Here is a 23,455-nt window from a genome sequence, read left to right as displayed (position 1 = left end):
ACCGGACGCCCTCTGTACCACCAGACACCCTCTAGGACACTTGACTCCCTCTATGCCACTGGATGTCAATCCCTTTGCCCCACTCCACGCCACTTTACTCCCTTTGTTGCATGGTGCACGTGTATTTTTCATTTTATATTCAACTCCTTAGGTTGACATCTCTCTCATGGTGCCCTTTGCCTCACTTGCTACTGATGCATGAATGTGCATCTTTGGTAGGAACTGACACCCTTCAGTCTGCACTGCTAGTTTAGAGGTCGTACATGAAGAACATGATGCCATTTCTTTCCTTTCTTTCTGTGCTGTTTTGGAGAGCCTTCATTTTAGCTAGACTAAATCATTGAGCTGCTCTGCGCTTCTGCCACTGTTGATACGAACAGCGTTTTATTATATAAACAGCTTCTGTGCTGAAACTCTGTAAGAGGAGCATTGCCATGCTGGGATTATTACGGAACCACTGAAGACTGTGACTGAGATGAACTATTGCTGACCCTGCCCTCCATCAAGCTAAGGAAGATAACCTGTGCACTGAGACCGACTTCCTGAGACCAAGGGATGGGGGTTAGGCTATCTCAATTGATCTGGCAGAATGGTGCTCCCACTATACTCTCTTTTTAGTTTATTAGATACAGACCAGAGTAAGCAAACCTTAGCAACAATTGACATGTTTGAATTGCTCATTCTATTAACTATTCTTACAGTGCTGATTACAGTAACATGTCTCATCTTCCTAATAATCACAGCTCACGCTTTTATGCAAGAATACGATCATTTCAGTAAATGTTTGAAAATGCATGGTCATATCTTTCTTGTGTTTTACCTTGGACGTGCAAGAGTGACCAAGCGAAAAGGTTAAATCTGATCCCACAGATTCCTTGGAAATCAGAGTGTGCTGTTCGAGGTTGCCAACATAGTCTATTTCCCTGGTTGGTTATGGGGTTGGATGTGGTACTGTGAGCTAGCAGAAACCCACCAGACTCGCTGATAATATATGCGGACTACATCTGTATACTATGAAGTATGTGTTGGTCTAATACACAGTCCTGCTGTATTTGTAGGAACTGTATAACACCTTTACTCAGCTCTCCGCTCCTCTGCTCAGCTCTGCGCCCCCCTCCGCTCAGTTCTGCGCCAGTCTTCTCCCCTCCTCTCTTCAGTCCTCTGCACCCCTCTCCTCTTCTCCCCTCTGCCCTCTTCTCTCCTCTGCTCCCCTCCCCTCTCCTCTTCTCCCCTCTGCCCTCCCCTCTTGTCTGCTCTCCTCTCCTCTGCTGTCCTCTCCTCCACTCTGCTCACCTCCCCTCCTCTCCCGTCCCCTCTGCTCTCCTTCCCTCCGCTTTCCTGCACAGAGGTTCAAGAACTCTGAGTCTCAAACCAATGTGTCAAAGTCTAGGTCTGGGTAAGTGGGTCTGGATAGGTGTCTGGAAAAGAATGGTGGGAAAAGTGTCTGGTAAGAGGTAACCTACTCTAGGAACATTTATTATTATAGACATTAAATTCGGCAGCTTTGCTCCTTCTGTCTTCAGTCTGCCAATCAACATTTGATGCTTTCATGGGAACAGGATCCCTCCTTGTCTTCTCACAGGAATACAATAGTCCAAAGACCGCAATGTTAGGCTTGCGGCTAAGTTGTATTAATCACCGTGGGTGATTCTCCCATTCAGGCCTACTGTCAAATGTTTAAACTACATTTCTAACTTTCTAATACATCAAGTTTCTTAACCGTGGTCTATGTAGAAGTTGAAACACAGATATAATGAAAAAGTAAACATTTAACACACTATCCATTTATGTTCTTTATAAATGCTGCCTCTTCTTGTATGAGCTCTTCGTTACCACATTAGAAGATACACTTATAATCATTTGCTAACAGTGATCTTTGTGTAATTAAAAACATTCTGTGGAAATATATGAAAATATTTATGCAACTATTATTTATTATGAAAAAAACATGTTCATGGAAAGGTCACAAATGAAACCTTTTATGCACATTTAGCTTTTCTAGTCCAGTCAGCTTGTCAGGCAATGTTGCTTTAGCCATTTGAAGCCTGGTACGAGTAAATATAGTTGCGTACTACATTTCTATGCATTTTAGACACATTATTTTCATTTAAGCTTACATGTTAATTCTGCACATTACTATAAACTGTTTTCTTATTTTTTAAAAACGCGTGTACAAATGCGTGACCTCTTTAGTGTGCGTGTTCTGTCCCTGTCAGTTGACGTTTTAGTCTAAAGCTGGGGGATGAGCTGATTACATGATAGCTGGCAGGGTAGGTTTCACATACCTGAAACTTGCTCCTGAATAAAGTACCTGTATCTGCCTGCTCTGTCTCCTTACCAGTGGGCAGCTTCTTAATGAACTCTTTGCACTGGAAAAGACGTCATTTTTGCAAAACCACTGCCATATTACCCTTGGTAATCTGCCTTCGAGATTTGGTACGTGCTCACCTACAAGAGCAATCCATAAACCCATTAGGCCTGGGAGTAAATGCCCAACTAAACAATAGCACTCACAGGTATCATTCAAAACCACAATGAAGGATATGCGTGCGTAAGAAACCCACTGCATTTAATGCTACAACCCCAGACTACCATAATGATTGTAATAGTCTTTATTAAGTTCATTAAAAAAGAGGTAATGAAAAATTTCCTAGCTAACGTAATGGAAAGTTTCAATTCTATTAAGGACTCGGAGGCGAGGATTATGCTTTACTTTCAATGCTTTATTCCACAGCAGCCACTTTAAAATTTGTAAACTAAGACCACATTTCCCAAACACCCCCGGGAAAGCGGTCAACAAAAAAACAAAGAAGGGACACCATATCCCTCAGTCCAATCGCAATCCAGGATCCATTGCCTAGTCCGTCCTCATCCGCTTGTTCATCCTCTTTCTTTGCGCGAGTTCACCATTAATCCTTTTTTTTAGTTTTCCTGTTTCCCGGTGTCTGCTCATAGAACCAAAGAACAACATCAGGACTCGAATTGTCAGAGGTGAAAGCAAAACTTGCAAACCAGGGTATCTACAAGAGGAGAACATATGAGTCAGAAAAAAACGTTGAAACTCAAGAACAATTAGATCATGTTATAACGAGTGCCGGAGAACACTATACTTAAGTATATTCACAGTAAAATCATAAAGAATGTACTTACTCCTATCGGGCGGGACGCGTTGTGCTGGCACCGACCGGGATTTCTTGGTATTTATGACAAATCCTAGACTCTCCAACAGATGAACCGCCTGTTGCAACTGATCGCGAAGCACTCTCGGATCTTGGGCCAGCAACAACATATCGTCCAGGTAAACTATGAGTCGAGTGCCTCTCGCCTTGAGGTATTCCACCACCGGTTTGAGAACCTTCGTGAAACACCACGGGGCGGAGGAAAGACCAAAGGGAAGAGTGGTGAAGTGATAGGTCTGACCACGCCAGAGGAATTGCAGGAACTTCGGGGGGGGGGGGGAAATAGGGATGGCCAAGTAGGCATCCTTTAAATCTAAGCGGACCATCCAATCTGCCGGTCTGAGTATGTCTCTGAGGAGGTGAATACCCTCCATTTTGAAATGGAGGTATACCAGCCATTCGTTGAAATCGAGTCGGTTGAGAACCTGGCGTTGCCTCCCCATCCTTGTCCACTAAGAACATGTTGCTTAGAAAGCCTTGTGGATGAAAGACGGTGTGACAAATAGCGTCTTTGTCTAAGAGCGCGGAGATTTCCTCGTCGATTTAACGCCTCCTCGTGCCGGAAAACCGAATGGGCTTGAGTCGGAACATTTACTTGGGCTCGCCACAAAACTCTATTTGAAAACCTTGCATCGTTCGCAGAACCCAAGCATCGGCCGTGATCGTCCTTCACACATTCAGAAAAGGCCCCCCACTCGCACTAGAGAAGTTACGGAAACACTTACTGGAGTTAGAGTTGTCCTCGAGATGGGTAGAAATTGGAATACCGTGCCTGGTTTTGGTATTGCCCCTGCCTGTAGCCTTGCTCCCTGGAGTTGTTGTGGGGGGGAGGGGCCTGGCCGGTCGAGCGGCCCCTTCCTCTACCGGCCCCACGGAAAACCTGGGAGGAAAAAACGTTTTAATGGATGACTGGACCTTATCTAAAGACGTGAACGTGTCCACAAACTTACCCAGCTCCTTTATAAATGGTTTGCCGAACAAACCTCCCTAGGCTACCACCTCTGAGTCGGCCAAGTCACCTAGTTTTGGGTCCACTTTTATTAGAAAAGACCTCCTATGCTCCGTTGAGCGCACAGTTAGCGTTACCCAAAAACACTAACGCTCTTTGCACCTACTCCGAGAGGGTGTCGGGGAGATATTAAAGCCCCTGAAGTCTTCGCATCCTCCGCCATGTCTAGTATCATAGTGATGGGACCCAGGGCATCCAGGAGCTTATCCTGGAATGCACTCCAGGATCGGTCTATCCCCTTTTTAGGGTCTTTGATGAATTTTGCGAGAAAAGTGGCCATCCTGGGATCCAGCCCTGGTGTTTGCGCGACTTTCCCGTCAAGAGAGGGACGAGGGCTTTCCGAGCTAAGGCGGCTGCGAGCCTCCTTGCCCATCGGCGTGCGGATCCTGCTGGCCACATAACCTGCCACTTTAGTAGAAGGCGTCCATTCAGAGGACCTTGGGTGCATGATCCGCTCAGGGTCGAGCATATCCGATCCTCCAGTGTTACCCTGAAGATCAGTAGGGAGGGAAGATGGAGCGGGACGTCACTGTCTAGATGGTCCTGGTTCCTCGTCCGTATCCCCGTGGGCGTCATCTCCATCCCCCTGGGGGGGACTGGGTGGGTCAGTATGCACCGGGGACGGGGACGGGGAGGGGGCCAAGGGTAAATGTCAAGGTACTTATAGAGCGCACTGTCACCAGACGGCCACCTTGCGGTGTCGCCTTTGCAGTTTCCTGGCGCTGATACTCATACCGCTGTGCAACACCTCCTAGCTTTCCCTGTGAAGTGTCTACTCCTGGGCACCCCCAGGGTGAAGCCAGGCATCCTTAGCGCTGTTGGGGCCGGTGTGGAGGCTAAGCAAGCTATTGCCCAGAGTTGCAGCGTGGGGCCCGTGATTAGAATAGGCACTGGGGCGAGAATAGACAGGTCCGAGGAAATTGAGCCCGAGCCCCGCCGAGGCGGGAATCGAACCCTGGTCCCTGGCCAGAACTCTGCCTCAGGGTCTGCCGCTCTAACCATTGAGCCACACTCCTCCACCAGGGTGGGGTCTGCGGAGGGTTATGCGCTAGAAAGACTTCTCGCGTGCACTCAAAGGCATCTCGATCCACACCATCCACCTTCGGACGTTTGGCAGGCACTGGGTCATCATTTGAAACCACTTGTGGTGTAGTGGGAACCGGCCCCGCAGGTGGGGCCCATTTAGAACAAATCTGCTCTAGCTTCTTGCACAAGCGCTCTTCCATGGGAACCATGACTTCTTCCACGTCGTAGAAATAGTCATCCCAGGGTAGTTGATCAAGGGCATCCTCCTCCCACTGCATGTCTCCCTGCTGAAACATGATCGGAGTACAATTACTCCACCCATACACTCTGAAGCTTCAAGCCTAGTGGCACCTCCAGTTAATTTACTGAGTATTCAGTTAATGGGTACCAGCGAATTTAACAGGGTAAACCCCCAATTAAAGGAAAGTGGCACCGGCAGGAGCCTCTGGGACACACTGCAAAAGTATGACAAAGTGGGAATTATAATAATAATAATAACCCTGGGACGTGTCCCTGCAGGCCCCAATTCAGCCTGAGCAAAGCCAAGTACTTATACACCCAGCGGTGCGGCAAAGTAAGGAACACACACACGCACACCTACTCTGCTGAACCGAGCGTCAATTGGCCTGAGCAAAGCTCTACAAACCCTCGATGAGGGCGTTTATCTCCAGGGGTTGTGAGACAGCCAAGCAACGGCGGGCGGAATGACAGGAATCTGACCATTTGTCAAATTCCCTGCGCTGTTGCAAGAGAGAGGAGCTGACGCGCTTGACGCGTGCAACAGCGCCCCTAGTGGTCGGGGGAGAACACGCGCCTCACAGCAGGAACAGCAGACCCGCGTAGGCCCAACAACTGACCCACGGGCCACGGCGGCAAATGAGCGTAAAGCTCTAAATGCCCCAAAATCACAAACGCCGAACTGGGCTGCACTAAGCCCAGGAGCCTGCGGTAGGAAGCTGGAGGGGCCCCTCAGCAGTCACCAATCGTTGACTGAGGTAAGCCCCTACAGCGTACCAGCGCCGCACTGAAAACTGGCATATGTCAGGAAAAACCTCAAACGAAGGCAATATGAGAGGGAACGACAGACGCAGGACGCAGAAACGCGATCCCGCGGCTTCCGGGCACAGAGATTGCGAATGTAAATGTCACCAGAACTTTGTTTAAAAACCGCCTTAAAGCAATAATATCACAATAAAACCATGAACTACAATATATGAAGAAAACCACCACATTGGACTGGCCCGGAATGTACTCTGCTATCACGGAAATCTGATGGTTCAGGCAATAGTGCCAAAAGGCCTTCGCTATCTCCACCAACATTGAGGACCTCGTGCCCCCCAATTTGTTGATGTACCGGACCGCCGAAGTGTTGTCCATCCGAAGAAGGATGCAACATGAGATCTGCCTGGGAGCTAACGTCCGGATCGCGAACGAGCCTGCGAGGAGCTCTAGACAATTTATGTGAAGATCCAACTCCTCTAGGGACCATCGTCCCCCTGTGGAAATATTTCCGCAGCGCGCTCCCCAACCCCAACGGCTGGCGTCGGATTCTATGACCACCTCCGGAAGAGAACCAAAGATTGCTCTGCCGTTCCACGCCTCGACGTGGGCCAACCACGATTGCATCTCCTCCCTCACTTCCTGGGAAAGAGTGACTACGTCCGTGTAAGAAAGGCCCTCCTGCAAGTGTTGAATTTTGAGTCGCTGCAGGGCCCTGTAGTGTAGGGGACCCGGAAATATTGCCTGAATGGACGACGCGAGAAGTCCCACTATCCGGGCAATCCCCCTGAGCGAGACCATCTGTTTGGTCAGGAACGAGCGAAGTTCCTTCTTGATATCCCGAAGTTTGGAATTTGGAAGGCAGAGTTGGGCCATCGGAGAGTTGATGACGAACCCCAGAAAATCTATCGTCTGTGTGGGAGATAAGACCGATTTTGGTTCGTTGATCACGAACCCCAGATTCTGCAAAATATGAGTGGTCATGCGCAAGTGTTGAGCTACCAACGCCGGAGATTGCGCCATAATGAGCATGTCGTCCAGATAGACAATCATGCAAACCCCTTTTTCTCTGAGGTAGGCAACGACCGGTTTCAGAACCTTGGTGAAGCACCACGGTGCTGAGGAAAGTCCGAAAGGAAGGACCAAATATTCATACCACCGGTTGCGCCATTGAAATTGATGGAATCTGCGATGGGGACGGACAGATAAGCGTCCTTCAGATCCAGACGGACCAACCAGTCCCCTTGCTTTAGCAAATCTGCCAGCAGATGGATGCCCTCCATCTTGAAATGCTTGTAAGTCACAAAGTGATTGAAATCCTTCAAATTGAGTACCAACCTGTAACCACCTCCTTTCTTCTGCACCAGAAAAATATTGCTGCAGAAACCGCGAGGGCCCTCTTCGCAAGGAGCTATCGCGCGTTTCTGCAGCAATCCGTCTATTTCTGAATCTATGAAATCGCACTCTAGTTGGAAAAAAGAAGCTGTCTGGGACGATGTATCTGACAGGGCGCCTGAAAAAACTCTAGGTGGAACCCCTGAACTGTCTGTAAAACCCATGCGTCTTGTGATATTTGCACCCAGTTGTGATAAAACTGCCGAATACGTCCCCCCAGCGGAAGAAGAAATAAGTCTGGAGCGCTCACCTGAAGACTCGGTGGCATGGAACCCTCCACGATAGGAACCTTTGTTAAAGCGCCGCTTGTTGAAGCGCTGTCTGGTGGGATAGAAGGTGCCACCGCGGGTGGAGTCCCACTCTCCTCTGCCCCGTCCGAAGTCTCCACGTGGAGGACCTTGGGAATATTGACGGCCAAACGAGCGTCCCCGGCCTCGTCCGGCCCTATTGAAAACCCCAGCGTGGAAAACACGTTTGATCCCAGCCTGGGCCTTGTCCAGGGTAGTGAAGGTACCCACATATTTCCCACATCCTTGACGAAACGATCGCCGAAGAGGTTTCCGTCCGCCAACTCTGTAAGGTTAGAGTCCATGCGCATCAGAATAGATTTTCTGCGCTCCGTGGAGATAGCGCAGTTGGCATTCCCCAATAGACAGATGGCCCGCTGAGTCCAGCCTGCCAAAACATGAGTCAATTTCGGTGCCCGATTCCTGCACCACTAGTGCCATCTCCAAAATTTTTGCTAGGGGTCCGACCACGTCCAGAAGCTTATCCTGGCACCCTCGCCATGCGCGGTCTAAACCCTTCTTGGGGTCTTTGGCAAACTTTTTCAGAAAGGTAAGCAAACTCGGGTCAATCTCCGGCGTTTCCGCCACCTTATCCGAGAGATCCGGTCTGGGACATTCAGACCGCAGCCTGTTGCGCACCTCCTTATCGAAGCTCTTGCGCAAATTCTCGTGCAAGTATGCAGCCACCTCCGGGGCAGGCAACCAATCGGACGATCTGGGGTGCACGATATCCGAGGGGTTGAATGTAAAATGCGTGGGAGCCGGTGGAGAAGGCTCTGCATGTTTAACCTTCCGAGACTTCTTTCGGGGAGGAGAGTCCTCCGGGGTGTCCGAGGAGGGAGAGGAAGACTCCGTGTCAGTGTCCTGCACCCTCTCTCTCTCCCTCGCCGGGCTCGGCAGCGACTTATAGGAATCAGATTGCGGCCAAGACTTAGGCTGCGGCTCCCCCGCCGGAGCTTCATCTGGGGTAGTGAAGCCATGCTGCTTCGCGAACCTCTCCAGCTGCCTGGTAATAGGCTTCAATGCGGTCGCCAAGGCCTGCTGCACCGTTCCCGGGACCGCCTTCTCCTGGGCCTTGTTGACAGACTCCTGCACAGAAGCGTCCAGGGCCTCAACCATGTTATCCTCAATGGCAGGTGTCTCCACCTCCTCCTCATACAAGGCGTCATCCTCCTCATAATGCACCCAATTCTTCATGGTGGAACCAAACTTATAAACGTATTTGCTCAAAAGGCATCAGCAAGGAGGTATAATCAAAGGGGAGCCAACCCAAGCACAACAGCACCGGTACCTAGCTCCTCAGCAACAGCTGTGATTCTATTATTACAGCCCTTCAGGGCGTCGTGGAGCCAGAGAGCAAGAAGAAAGATTCAAGGAGGTGTGCTCCCTCCAGGCTAAGGTCGTTTTTTCAGCCAGCCAGGCATCGGCAGTGCTTTCAGATGAAAAATGCTGCCACTAATAGCCAAAACGAAAGCAAAACACCTAAAAACGGGCCGTTTCGACGTGCGTAGCCCAAATCCTACCAAAATAGCCCAATTGGGCTACGCAGGTGGAAACACGAGCTAAACCGAAAGTAAATGGCTCCCGGCGTCTTCGGCATACTAGGGAAGCCGTAGCGCCAATATCACCGTCCAGAACACCCGCCGAAGGCGGGGCGGTACCGGTGCCACAAGGATGCAAAACTAAGCGCTCGCGCGCTGTCCCGTCTCCCGACGAGTCGGCTGATCGCCGCGTCTAAGGGGAGGAAGATCCGCGCATATGCGCCTCGGATCGCTCGCTGCCACAAGTGCCCCCAACACTTCCCCGCTCTCAGCGGGAGTCACGGAGCGCCAAGCGCCGCGCAAGGTCCGCCCAACCCCGAAGGGTAAATGCAATCGAGGCGCCTCAGCAACCGTTGCCACGACAACCACTGTAACCATAAACAGTACCCATAAAGCGCCAATACCATCAATACGAAATCAATACAATCAATCAATCAATATATCAATGTCAATAACGGAGCTCTCAACTTAACTGTCTGCGTGAGCAGCAAAGAAAGAGGACTGGTTCCGGCGTTACTGGCTCTTATGGGGCCCTGCAGGAAGTGATGTGGTGTATGCATCATGGGAAATGTAGTTTGTTTTGCATAAAGAAAAGTTTTCATTGGCTGCTGTGAGTAGCAATAAATAGAAAGAGAAGCATAATACGAAGCCTCCGGTCCTGTAATAGAATTACAAGAAACATTTTAATCATATCATTCTATGTAAAAAAACATGTGCGCAGTGTCCCCAGTGAACTTAAGAACCACAGAAATATACATCCAAGAAATATGCGTGGGGTTCATTTTAACAAACACTGATTCATTTTTTTTCTATTAGACCTCTCAAGGCTATTTGCTGTTTGTTAAAGGCACTGACGGCATTTCGACCCAGAAAGGTAGCCTGGTCTCATCAGGACAAGACCAATGGGTGGAGCATCTTACAACCGGAGCGTCATATGCTGCCTTCAGTGAAATAGGAAATGTAATGAACGTGTGATACCAGACCTGTTGATAAGGAGCAGTGAAATGGGTATCACCGGGATGAAAAAAAAAACAATAATTACTTACTCGGGGGGCAGGAATTGCACATTTAAAAAATAAAGGTATAGCGAGAACCGCTTATAGTGGTGTCGCTCCAAAGAAAATACACTTGAATAAAAAACTTGATAAAGACTATTACTATCATTATCTTGAATATAAGGTGATGGCATTGGATGCAGTGGGTTATTTAACCACGTATATCCTTCATTGTTATTTTGAATGATAACTACCAGTGGCATTGTTTAGTTGAGCATTCAAAATTTGGTCTGGTTAGATTTGCATATATATATATGTATGTCATTGAATTTTTCTTAATCCAGTTGGCTGCTGCAGTACTTGTTCCTGTAACTGAGATCACAATACTTAGATTGGGTTTGTTTGGATTGCTTAGCAACAGTTATAGTAAATGAAAAATAAAACGTGGATTCCAATCAATTTAGTACTTGGTCAGTGTTTTTGCCATGTTGGGCTCTGGACACCTATTAAATTAACGATTTTTATGCACAGGACAGGCTTGTGGAAATGAGGAAATGAACTCCTTTTCAGACGATCTGGAATTTGCAGAAATCATTCAGCAAGCAGAGCAAGCAATTGAAAATGGTGTTTTTCCGGAGAGGATTACGCAAGGATCCAGTGGCAGTTACTTCGTCAAGGATAATAAAGGGGTATGGATCTGCGATTTCCTTGGTATATGATACACCTGCGTTAATATATAAAAATTGGTTTAAAAGGCTTGGTGCCCACAGGGCAGAAAACACAAAATAACAGCTACGGCTTATTTGCGTGGTGATGGGCTACATTGGTATATATTAATTAGGGTGTAGTTTTCACTGGGTGTTCTTTTTGTGTGGAGTGGTGCCGGGTACCCCCAAATTGCATATTCCTGAAAAGATCGATCACCAAACCGAGCGGAGATTTGACGTCACACCCATTTTGACCAGTATTTTTTTTTTAAATAGCCAGTCTTGTAGCCATCTGCGTTTGTGCACTCCGGGCTACTTGCTGGGATATTTGTGACAGTCACCCAGTTTTTTACTTTTACCTGTTTAAGCTGGCTGTCGTCTCCATTTCTCCTTAAGTGGTACCCGACGCCATAATCTTTAAACACAGACCCCTTCTTTACATGATGTCAGGCTTGTGGCCTGGATTTCAACTCATTGTGGGACATTTTTAATTCTATCGGCAATTTTCTCTGAATTTGCCATTTATACAGAATTTTGAACTTTTGACTGTTGAAAATGCATTAATCAATTGGTAATAGACAGGCTTAAGCGTCCTCTGTCGCATCCAAATATCTCTTCCCCTTTTTGAGGGAGAACCTTGCTGTCGGCACATACACGGATGTTGATGGGTATAAACACACACATAGATTCACGCATGAAATGAAAAAACAATGGTAAACTGTAGATGTTAAACAGCGCAAAAGAGTTTAGACCCATGGGAAACCCGCATGAATTATTTTTTTTTCAGTTGGTGGAGAGTATCAACCAATTCACTTTGCCACTCCAGAGTTTGGGCGCATTGTGTTTCTACTGTTGCATTGGTTTATGTAAATGAAAAAGATAAGTTAATGAATGATACCTCTAAAGAGAGGCCTTACTCTGTATTCCTGTTCAGTAAAGATGCCTCTGCAGAGCTCAGCTTCTCTCCTGGGGTGTTGTGTACCCCCTCTTATACATTTCTCACCTCGGCTGACTGTTTGTTTAGGTCCTAATTTACTCAGTGCCTCCATTTTCCGTTTAAAGTTATGCGACTTTTGAATTTTGTTACCGTATGATAAACAATTTCAGCCACTAATGCCGTGCAAATCAGCATATTAATAGTACATTCAATTAAAACGGGACTGACTCAATAATGGAGTTCTAGGGTGGAATGAGATTTTTTTTGATTTATTACCAAAATTCAGAAGTTTAAATACAGAAATTGTTAAGTGAAAATGCACAAACTCCTTGCCATGAAGGATCTCAATAGGACAAAACAGAATAATTGTCTGTTTTTCATTTTGTCTAAGTCCAAATTATGCAGCAAAATCAGTCCTAGAAATCTGACCGCATTTCGAGGTTTTATACAGGAAATCTCTTAGAATATCATGGAAAATCCAGAATCCTTGTGGTGTGTTAAGAATTACATTATCGACAAAATAACAATATTGGATTATAAAGTGTCCTACAGCATTACCACCTACCTAAGCACTATGCCACAACATTAATATTGATTCAGACCTCTCTAAACTGATGTAATCTGGAGATGTCAGAACAAACTAGTTACATAAACAGTGAGCCATTATGAACAGATGCAATACCGCATGCAAACGGAAGAACCTTAAAGAAAAGTATTATTACTAAACCCATCCTAGAGAACCTTCTTTGAGAACCGTGTTGATCGGAAACACAAATTGCTTGAACAGGTGCAGCAGAAATAATGAACGGAACACAAACTTGATGAGGCGTCCACTTTTAAACAAGTTGGCTTTGCGGCCTATCCGGGTGCTAGTTAGCATAATCCGAAGGTTTCCCGGCTTTAACCGGTCATAGCAAAATTGTTTCAAATGCTATGGTATCCAAAAAATATTCACATGTGAATTCAAATGTAGATCACTATAGACATTGTTAATTGTGCACATTTCTGAATAATGCACAAAAGTTCCCACACTACCTTTGCTACCCTCCGTGAGTCTGTCCGCCAGGATCTTGCCTAATATTTTACAGTCCGCCGTGAGCAGGGTGATTGGTCTGTATGATGATCTGAATAAGAGGTCACAGTTTGGTTTAAGGAATGTCACCAGTATGGACTCGCACATGGATTTGGGGAGTGTTCCGGTTTCTAATGCTGCCTTGTAGACTGTCTAGCCTCGGGGCCAGTTGGGAGGAAAAGGTACTCTAGTATTCTATTGGGAAGCTATCGTGGCCTGGGGCTTTATTCTTGGTTGGGTGGCGGATTACACTTTTAATTTCTGCCGGTGTGATCTGTTCATCTAGGGTTGTCATGTCAGTGGCGGCTAGCTGTGTCATGGTGACGGAGTGCAGGATTTTATCTATGCGCTCCCCCTGTCTGGCTGTGGTTCGCTGTATAGTTTTGCGTAATACTCATGGAAGGATTGTGTGATCTGACTGTGTATTGGGAACTGTGCCTGCTACGTTCATGATGCTGGTAATGGGTTGCGTGTCTGTGTTTTGGCGGATTAGCCAGACTAGTAGGGTCCCGGTTAGATTCCCTTCTCTGTAGGTTCTAGTGACATAGGTGCGAAAATTGTATCTGCAAAGGTCTGCGCAGGCTTCTGTGTACTTGGTTTTGGTCTCTGCTAATTACGCGGGGGGATCGCGCCTTTGTCCTATTCTTTGGACAGCTGCGTGAGACTCAGCTTAGTTGTTTGAATTGTCTGTTCCAGTGTTTTCCACACTTCAGTGATTTGCCTAATGTAGGCTCCCCTCATGACTACCCTGAAGGCGTCCCACTCTAATGTTCTAGAGGTTGTCCTGTTCGCGTCGTTGGTGAAGTAACGCTGTATGTTTTTCCTTTGCTCATGTTGGAATACTGGGTCCTCAAGGCAGTCCTGAGGAAGTTGCCACGGAGCAATTGGCACTGTGGGCGAGTGACATCTGAGGGTTACCTCATGCGCGTCATGGTTTGCGAGTTCCCTGCCTAGGTAATCCGAGTGTTGGATCATGGGGAGAATCGTAGACGTACAGAGAAATCGGTCCAGTCTCACCCGTAGATCATGGGGGATGGAGTGAAACTAAGAGTTTAGATGTAGGGGGTGTGTGTCGCCAAACATCAGTTAGTGCCCAGTGGTTTGACCATGCACGGAACCGGGCTGTCTGCGTGTGGGCCTGTGAGGACGGGAGGATGAGATCTGTCCAAGTTGAGATCTAGTGTGCAATTGTAATCTCCCTCTAAAATCCATAGTGTGGTGGTTAACTGGGCTAAGCTTTTCGAGAGGGTCTCCCAGAACGCTGCTTGCTCTGTTTTGGGTGCATAGATACTGCCTATTAACACTGGTTGACCATCTAACAGCCCTTCTAATGGGGCATATCTCCCATCAGTGTCTACCCTCCTACTGATCTCTAGAAAGGGGGTTCCTGGTCGGAACTAAATTAGCACTCCTCGCGCGTTTGCGGAGTATGTAGCTGTGCAGAAAATGCCTCGCCATCTCTTTTGAAGTTTTCCAAGTTCCCCTTTAGTGAAGTGCGTCTCCTGTAGGAGTACGCTTTGCGCTTGTTGGCACTTGATGTACGCATGGAGAGCGCATCGATTCTGGGCTGTGTGGATGCCCCGGGCGTTTAGAGTGAGAAACTTAATGTCTGTGATGGGGACCATAGGGGCTTGCGGAGTGCACGAGGGGGGATCCCAGGAAACCCGCCCAGCGCCCTTTAGTGGGGAGCGACTGCACCTGGTGTGAGGCCTGAGTGTGCTGGTGTGTAAGGTACCCCTGCGTGTAGGAATGGGTGTGGGTTTGGGATGTGACACAGGAATAAACCACAACTGCTGCGGGTAGTAGACCAAATACATGGGATCTGCTGCAACGGACAACACATCCAAACGGGTACTAACGTGTACCCTCTTGTGTTTCGTGAGGGGGGGTTCTTTGAACATCTGGTTCGCACACATCTGAGACTCCTGCACCAGATGGGGGCGGGGGATTGTGGGCCCTGTGGGTTTCCATGTGTAGTTAGCGGGGGCTGTTGGGTGCTAGCGGTCTTTCGGCATGGCCGCACGTGTTGCGCACTGTGTATTCGTGGTCACGGGGCAGAGTGTTGTTACTTTGTAGGTGCATAGTGTGGGTCGTTTCACAGCATCCCTATATGGGCATTTCTGTCGTTTGTGGGGTAACTGTAGGTAATGTCTGAGTCTCCATCTGAGCTGCAGGATCCTTGGGGTTCTTCTCGCGTAAAAATGTGTGGGCCGTCTTCCTTGTCCGATGCTGAGAGGTGTGCGCCCTAGCTTCACTGCCGCCTGGATAGCTTTCCGCCTCTCTGCTATAATCTGTTCCAGATTTGGGGATGTCAATGTCTTGTTTTGCATCTGTGTTCCTGTTCTGGGTGACCTTTGACCTTTCCTGCAGGGGTCTGGAGACATTGCCAGCCTTGGACGGGCGTTTTGCAGGCCTTGATTAACTTGCAGGTTCAATTCTAGCCGGTCCTGGGCTTCTTGCGGGTCTGTAAAGAAGTTTGATGCCTAATTATGAATGATTTTGAGCCGCGTTGGGAATAGAAGAGAGTATTGCACATTGTTCTCCCTCAACAGCCGCTTTACTTCCAGAAATGATATCTCTTAAGTTGCGCTGCTCTGGAGTAGTCTGGGAAGAGCATGACCTGTATGTCTTCCACCGTGGTGGGGCTGTTCTGCCTGGCGGCCCGGAGTATGGAGTCTCTGCCCCGGAAGTGGAGAAGATAAACTAGCATGGGACGTGGGAGTGATACCGGGGATGGGCGTCTCGCCGGTACTCCGAGTGCTCTCTCAATCTAGAAGAAGGCGGTCATTTCTCTGTGCGGCGTGAAGGATTGGAGCCAGGTCTCTACTTGCTCGATCAGTCCTTTCCCTTCCACTCCCTCCGGTGGGTTCAGTATGCGCAGGTTACTGCGCCTAGAGCGCCCTTCCAGGTTGTTTGTCTTGTCTTCCAGCAGCGCCACTCGTGCCTGTAGCTCTTTAAAGGTGTCCTGTTGTGCTTTAGCTTGGGCTTGAAGGACCGCCATGGTCTTTTCTCCGTCTGCCACTTTGTCTGCCGGCTTCCGGTGGTCATCTCGTAGCAGGTTGAAATCAGTGGCTAGGGTACCGAACCGCTCCTCCATGGTGACACGCGAGTGTTCTATGGCCGCTAGGACTTGGTCGAGTTTGTCTGACATGGCGGCGTTAGTGACAGGGTCTGTGGTTTGGACTTCTTGGGTTGGTGATTTGGATCGCACCACGTTGAGAGGCTGGGGTCCCCCAGTCATTTTTGGGGGTCCTTGGCTGCATGTTCCTGGCACTGTTGCTTCTGTCTTCTGAGGTCTCTGGGCTCAAGGCGCCTGTGGCGATCTGCTAGTTGACTGGCACAGGCGTTGGTGGGTCGCCGGTTACCCTCCGTCTGTTCCTCGGATGGTGTGGGTTGAGCAAGCGAGGCCTTCTAGTCCCAGTGTAATGATTCCCTCTTTGCGTGGGTGCTAAATTTCCAGAGGTACAGGAGGAGGAGGAGGAGGAGGAGGGGGGGGGGGGGAGAAAGGAGCGACGCTTGATCTGGATGTGTCTGCTGCTTCACACTGTCCATCCAAGGTCTGGTGCGGCTGAGTTGTCTCTTTTCTGTGGCAATTTGGGCGAGGATCTGTACTTCCCGGTTTGTTGGCCTGCAACCAGTTATTCTGGTGTCCGTGTATTTCAGATACTAAGCGCATCGCCAGCAAGCTACACATATTCTACCACCCACCTGGGGATAACTTTACTTGTATGGATGAGACAATGGAGTTCATGGCTTCTAATGTCAACTCACAAGTTCATCATATCATCTTGGGTAACTTTAACCTCCATTGGAACAACACAAACAATCCTACTGTAGAGTTTCTGTCAGTACAGGAGCTATCTCAATTCTGTGACAGCCCTACTCATAACAAGGGAGAGACATTGGACCTCATCATTGCAAAACCAAACATCGTCTTACTAGAATCCATCACCCCAGGCGATTGGACTGATCATTATTGCATCCTCTTCTCCGTCATCAGCGAAGTTACTCAAAAAAGGGGCCAACTCATCAAAAATAAGGCAATGGAAAAGGAAATATTAACTCCATCACCTTGTTAAACCGTTGTAACTCCGCCCTGACCCCCAGGATGGACATTACTGATGTACATGACCTCACAACCTTCTACAATGACTCGTTGCTTGAAATACTGGACTCCACGGCTCCCCTCCAGGAAAAAAACGTATCCACTAAGATTTCCAAACCATGGTTCAACGAGGGTCTGAACGCGGAGCGTAGACACCTAAGAGTTGCGGAGCGTCTATGGAAATCGGCTCCTACCACTGATAATCTTGAGCACCTGAGAAGAGTAAGGAACTCTTACACTAGGAAGATTCTTAAGGCAAAGGCAGACTTTTTCATAACTCAGCTGAACCAAGCTAGCAACCGTACAAAAAAACTCTTTGAAATCGTCAAGCTACAATCATGCAATACAACTAACTATGGAATCAAACGACCTGGCCATACCTACCTGTTATGTGCTTGCCAATTTCTTCCACGAAAAGACTAAGTCCATCGAACTTGATATACAATCCAAGTTGGCGCTACCGCAAACTAAGGGTAAAGATTCCAACTGTAGCGATTTTTATTCAAAGTACATTTTGATAATCCAGGGGAAGTCACAAAAAACAATGGCACACCTTCTCGCCAATCTCTCAACAAATTATAGACAACACTCTTAAAGCAATCAACCCCTCCAATCATTTCTCTGACCCCCTGCCCCCGCCTTGTTCAAAATTTTAAAACCATCTATCCTACCATTATGGGCTAAATTTGGAAATGCCTCCCTAAGTGAAGGTGTCATTCCGGACAGCCTTAAAATAGGGCAGGTCACACCTATATTTAAGAAAGCTGACGCCACTCCATCTGATCTAAACAATAACCAGCCCATAACCAACATCCCTACTTTGGCGAAACTATTGGAGAAATGTGTACAAATTCAATTATGCAATCACATTGAACACTATAACCGCCTGGATATTCTCCAATCGGGCTTCCGCCAAGGGCACAGCACAGAATCTGCACTTGCCCATATTATGGATGACATCCTTAAAGTTGACTGCAATGAATCATGCCTACTGATTCTTCTTGATCTGTCCTCTGCCTTCGATACGGTCAAGCATGACAAACTTCTGTCCCTACTGGAACGAAGGATTGGCCTCTCGGGCACAGTGCTGCAATGGTTCTCCTCCTTCTTGAATAACAGAACTCAAAGATTCAAGATGAGGAACTCACTCTCTCAATCCTCTTTAGTCACCCTTGGTGTTCCTCAGGGATCTGCCCTATCACCAATTCATTTCAACCTCCTAATGGAGTCTTTGACGAACGCATTGAGATCTGCGAACATCCTGTATCATTTATATGCTGATGACACCCAACTTTATCTGAAAATCACCTCGCCCGATTTCATTGGCCTAAACTTTATTCTACTGAACACGCAAAGCTCGCTCACTAACAACTACCTCATGCTGAATACAAAAAAAAAACCCGGAATTCATACTCCTCTCGCCACGAGCCACACACCAAAGCTAGACTTATGGTTAAAACACCTGACCACCTTTGACTGAGTCCCCCTCATCATTGACTCCGCAAAATCACTAAGAATCACTTTAGACAAACATCTGAATATGCAGTCGCACATCTCCAATGCCTCCAAAGGAGCTAATTACAAGCTGAGTATATTCAGGAAACTCAAACCCTTCCTCCCTCAGGCTGATCTAAAAATGGCAGTACAAGCCCTTGTGCTATCCAGTTTAGATTACGGGAGCCCCACCCTCTGTGGTCTTCCTAAATACAAGCTGGCTCCACTAAGAGCAGCATTGAATTCTGCAGCTAGACTGGTATCTGGAACCAAGAGAAAATGTCACATCTCTCCAACCTTGAAAGCCTTGAATTGGCTGCCCTACGAGGCAAGAATTCACCTTAAAGTGGCCTGCATGACACACAAAGCAATTCACAACAATACACCCAGTTATCTGACTTTAAAGTTGGAAAGGTCTGGAGGCTAAAGACGACTTCGAAGTGCGAGCACTCTACTTCTGAAACCCCAATCCTTCCATAAGAAGGGCTGTTTCGGTACTGTACCTTTCCCTAAACCCAAATTGGGTGGGGTCTAGGACCTTGGCTTCACATAAATAAGAGCTCAATTTAGAATTCATGTATTTCTCAACCAATTTGGAAGGCAAAGGGAGGCGTGAGATGGGGCGGAAGCTGTTTTGGATCTTTCATATCCAAACTAGGCTTTTTTTAAAGCGGCATGACCGATGCAGTTTTCCACAATTTAGGAAAAAGCCCTTCGGAAAACATAGCATTGCATAGAGGCGTAAGTGTCATGGCTATAGGTTCAGAGGCCAGTTTTGCTACTGGGCAAAGGTCATAGGGTGAGCCTGATTTGGCAGACAAGAGAAGCTTGAGTGTGTCTAAGTAGGATATTGATGGAAATCTATCCGTACTAAGCTTTAACACTGGCCCTGATTTATGACCCTGTGTTAAATCTCCTAATCCGCTGCCAACAAGGTCCTTAAAGGTGCTAAAGATAGTTTCCACCTTTGCCTGAAAAAATGTTGCAATTTCTTCGCAAAATTCCTGACTGGCACATCCACAGCCTGCAACTATTATAACCAATCTAGTTACTACTTTAAATAGTTCCTTTGGAGAATTACTGGCTAGATTAATTTGTCCAGCAAAATAGAGCTTTCTCAGGGATTGCACCAAGGATCTGGAACTCCCTACCTCCAGCAGTTTGTGAAATCCCTTCCCTTACCGCCTTCAAAAAAGAAGTAAAAACACTACTAATGAACACATTCATACCATAAGTCTGATTTATATGATGTCACTTAGTCATCTTTATGATCGGAATACTTTTGCCGACCTCAAGTGGAATGGTTGAGTCCTCATTCTGTATGACGAATATCACTACCCTTACTGTTCAATTACCGTATGTAGTGTAAAGCTTAGCTAGTGGTGGGTCTCTCTTGGGTTTATCTATACACTTATCCATTGGGATCCGATCATGGTTATAATATGTATGTCTGCTAGCACACTCGTCTAATGTTCTTTAACTGTATATTGTACTACATCCTACAGTATCCTGGTCCTCAGTTTGTTAATCGTATATCTTCTATTCCTTTTGTACGAATTGACACTTTTGAATGTATGTATACTACCACAACCTATTTTGTTCTTCTACTGTAAAGCGCTCTGAAACCCTCGTGGGTCACGTTCGCGCTATATAAAACTTTATATATAAATAAATTTTCTCTTCCTGCCTGTTTCCCTCCGCCTGTTCCTGTCGAGGGGCCAGCACCTCTCAGTTGGCTTCTCTCAGCTGCTGCGTTTATACTGTGGCTAGTGGTTCTGGGGGCTCTCCCTCACGTGGTGCCCATCCCCCTCTGGTGGCGGCGAGCATTAAGGGCCCCCAGTTGCCTGGCTTCTTATGTGGGGGGAAGGTGGTTGTCTTTATTAGCAGTGGTGATCTTGTCTTTTGGGGTAGTTTGGCGAGGCCCGATGTGCAGGATTGTGGGTCCTGTTGACCCCCTCCACTCTCCCAGTGTCTACCTGTCCGAAAGGGGCCCCCCCCCGCCCCGAGGTCCACTGACATCCACTGCCCGTGGGATGGCAAGTGTTCAGTAACCAAGGTATGGGGGCTCTGGATTCGCTTGGGAGATGGGTAAAGGGGGGGGGAGAGGTGCAGACTCACTGGTTACCTGTTGTTGCCCCTGGCTGTGTCTCCCTCGCAGGCCTCTTTCTAGGCCTGCGCTTCTGGCGTTGATCTGAGCCTGTTCAGGGGCTCCAGGCCTCCCTGCACCACCGACAGGCTTCTCTCCGCAGCTTCTTTGAGTGCCTCTCGCGGTTAGCCCGGCGCGTGGAGTCACGATCTGCTTGGGGGGGGGGGGGGCCGCCACGTTGGCACCTTTCCCCTGGGGCCTCAAGTTGGATTCCCTTTGTCAGAATTGGCTGCAGCTGAACCTTTGTTTCTGAGCTGCCGGTCTTGCGTATGTTATTTTCGGGCTGCGCTGCCTTCAATAACTGCGCATTCCCGGGGTCTCGGCTCTCATAATTATGATGCTGCGTGCAGGAGTCACCAGGCGGGTGCCATGTTAGAATCGGGCACCCGACCTCGCGGCCGCCCGATCGTTCCTGTACGCGTCTGTCTTCCACCCCACAGCGGGTCCATGTTTGATATAGTCAGAGGCTCCAGTTCGTGGAGTCAGGATCCGCTGGGGGCCCCGCGACGTCCACGCCTTTCTCCAGGGGCCCCACGTTGGATTCCCTGCGTTGGAATCTGCAGCAGCCAAACCTCTGTGTCTGAATTTCCTTCGGTCTGCACTTCCTTCGATAGATGTGATTTCCCGGGTTCTCGACTCTGTCACAATGCTGTTTGCGGTGGTTACCAGACGGGCACATGTTGGGGGTAGGCGAGCGGCCTCACGGCCTCTCGAGAGTGCCTGCCCACGTCTGTCTTCCCACAGCAGGTTCACCCGTGGCACAGTTAGAGGCTACGGTTCGTGGAGTCACGATCCGCACTGGGCCCCTGTGACGTCCGTGCTCCTCCCTCGGGGCCCCACGTTGGGTTCTACGCATCAGTCAGCAGCAGCCAAACCTCTGCTTCTTAATTGCCGGTCTTGTGTGTGTGCTTTTCTCCGGGCTGCGCTGCCTTCACTAGATGTATCTTCCTGGGCTCTCGGCTCTGTGAGGCACGATACTACTTACGGCCGCTACCAGGCGGGTGCTATGTTGGGATCAGGCACCCGACCCCACGGCCATCCAATAGTGCTGGTCCAAGCTTGTGCTTCTCCCTATGGCGGTTACAGCCGGTGCCTCCCGTGTTCAGGGACCTGGTGGGAGTTCTCTGGTTGATTTGCAAGACCCCGCTGTGGCAGATTAATGACGCTTATTGGGCCCTCACACAGACCCTCAGCAGAACGCGGCCGCCATCGTGGCTGGATAAGCCACGCCACCTGCATGAATTGATGTTAGTACAATTTTATTGGCAATAATGAAATTTAGTAGTGGCTTGTTGAGAGAATTCATCCGAAGTCTTCTATGTGCGTTTCAGCACAAGAGCGCCTTCTTCAGGAAATAAACTAGTTCCCAACAGCATGTAAACTGTAATTTTATATATGAAGTACTCTCTGTAATCACCAGAACTGATATGTTTCTGGACTTGCATGGAAACTTAGGTGGGTAGCGCACAAGTATCGCTTTTGAGACCTTATAAGTATTTAGTTATGCAGTACAATATCCTTGGTGCAACAACATCAACTATTGCCTGGCTAAATACTTATAAGGTCCCAAAGGTGAGACATATTGGCTATGCTAATGCTTTTTTTTGATATGGCTGTTTGACCCCTGAGTACCTTGTGATGGGAGCCTGCGGTCTCTTTTGTTACAGTGGGAGAATCACAGGAAAGTCATGCTGTTCTTTAGTGTATGACAGCAGAGGTCTCCATTCCTGCTACCTTCACCCCCATCTGACCCCAGACCTTAAAAGTATTCCAATATGTGTCAATCATGGAAGCTAAACAATTAAGCAGAGCGGTGGGGCTGTGGCAGGCTCCTGTGAAATATTAAGGGAAAAAAACACATGGTTGTTTACAATTCTGATTCGGTCTTGGGGGGGGGCTGTCTTGGGGTGCCTAGGCCTCCTTGCCCCTCTAGAATTGGGCCTGGTGAGCGCTGTCAATAAAAACATCATTATGTGGCCCTGGGGGATGCAAAATTGTAGTCCTATTTCTAGGTTTGTGGCGTGTTTTGGTTTTCAAAATCTGATCACCCTAGATAAGCATTTCCAACAAGAAAAATAGTTTTTTGTTTTGAATAAGGTTGCTTGCAACATCAGCTGTCACAAAGGTCACAATTTTTGTGAGGATGTGGCAAAGTGAAAAACCGATGTACGCTGAAATATTTTGTACAGAGGCTGCAAAACACACACACTCTCTCACACACTCTCACACACTCTCACACACTCTCGCACACTCTCGCACACTCTCGCACACTCTCGCACACTCTCGCACACTCTCGCACACTCTCACACACTCTCACACACTCTCACACACTCTCACACACTCTCACACACTCTCACACTCTCTCTCACACTCTCTCACACTCTCTCTCACACTCTCTCTCACACTCTCTCTCACACTCTCTCTCACACTCTCTCTCACACTCTCTCTCACACACTCTCTCACACACTCTCTCACACACTCTCTCACACACTCTCTCACACACTCTCTCTCACACTCTCTCTCACACTCTCTCTCACACTCTCTCTCACACTCTCTCTCACAC

At 48.1% G+C, this 23,455-nt stretch overlaps 1 protein-coding gene across 1 annotated transcript in view; it reads left to right on the top strand.

Moving 5' to 3' along the window:
• PI4K2B (phosphatidylinositol 4-kinase type 2 beta) overlaps positions 1–23,455 on the top strand; it is a 337,341-nt gene that overhangs the window by 165,366 nt on the left and 148,520 nt on the right. The window contains exon 2 of the mRNA XM_085642320.1: positions 10,963–11,120. Within this exon, the coding sequence (XP_085498446.1) occupies positions 10,963–11,120 (158 nt within the window). The remainder of the gene's footprint in view (positions 1–10,962; positions 11,121–23,455) is intronic.

The sequence above is a fragment of the Triturus cristatus genome, chromosome 2_2, assembly GCF_964204655.1.
Source record: "Triturus cristatus chromosome 2_2, aTriCri1.1, whole genome shotgun sequence".
NCBI lineage: Eukaryota > Metazoa > Chordata > Amphibia > Caudata > Salamandridae > Triturus > Triturus cristatus.
Note: the sequence above shows the minus strand (reverse complement) of the source record. Positions and strands in the feature narration are given on the sequence as shown.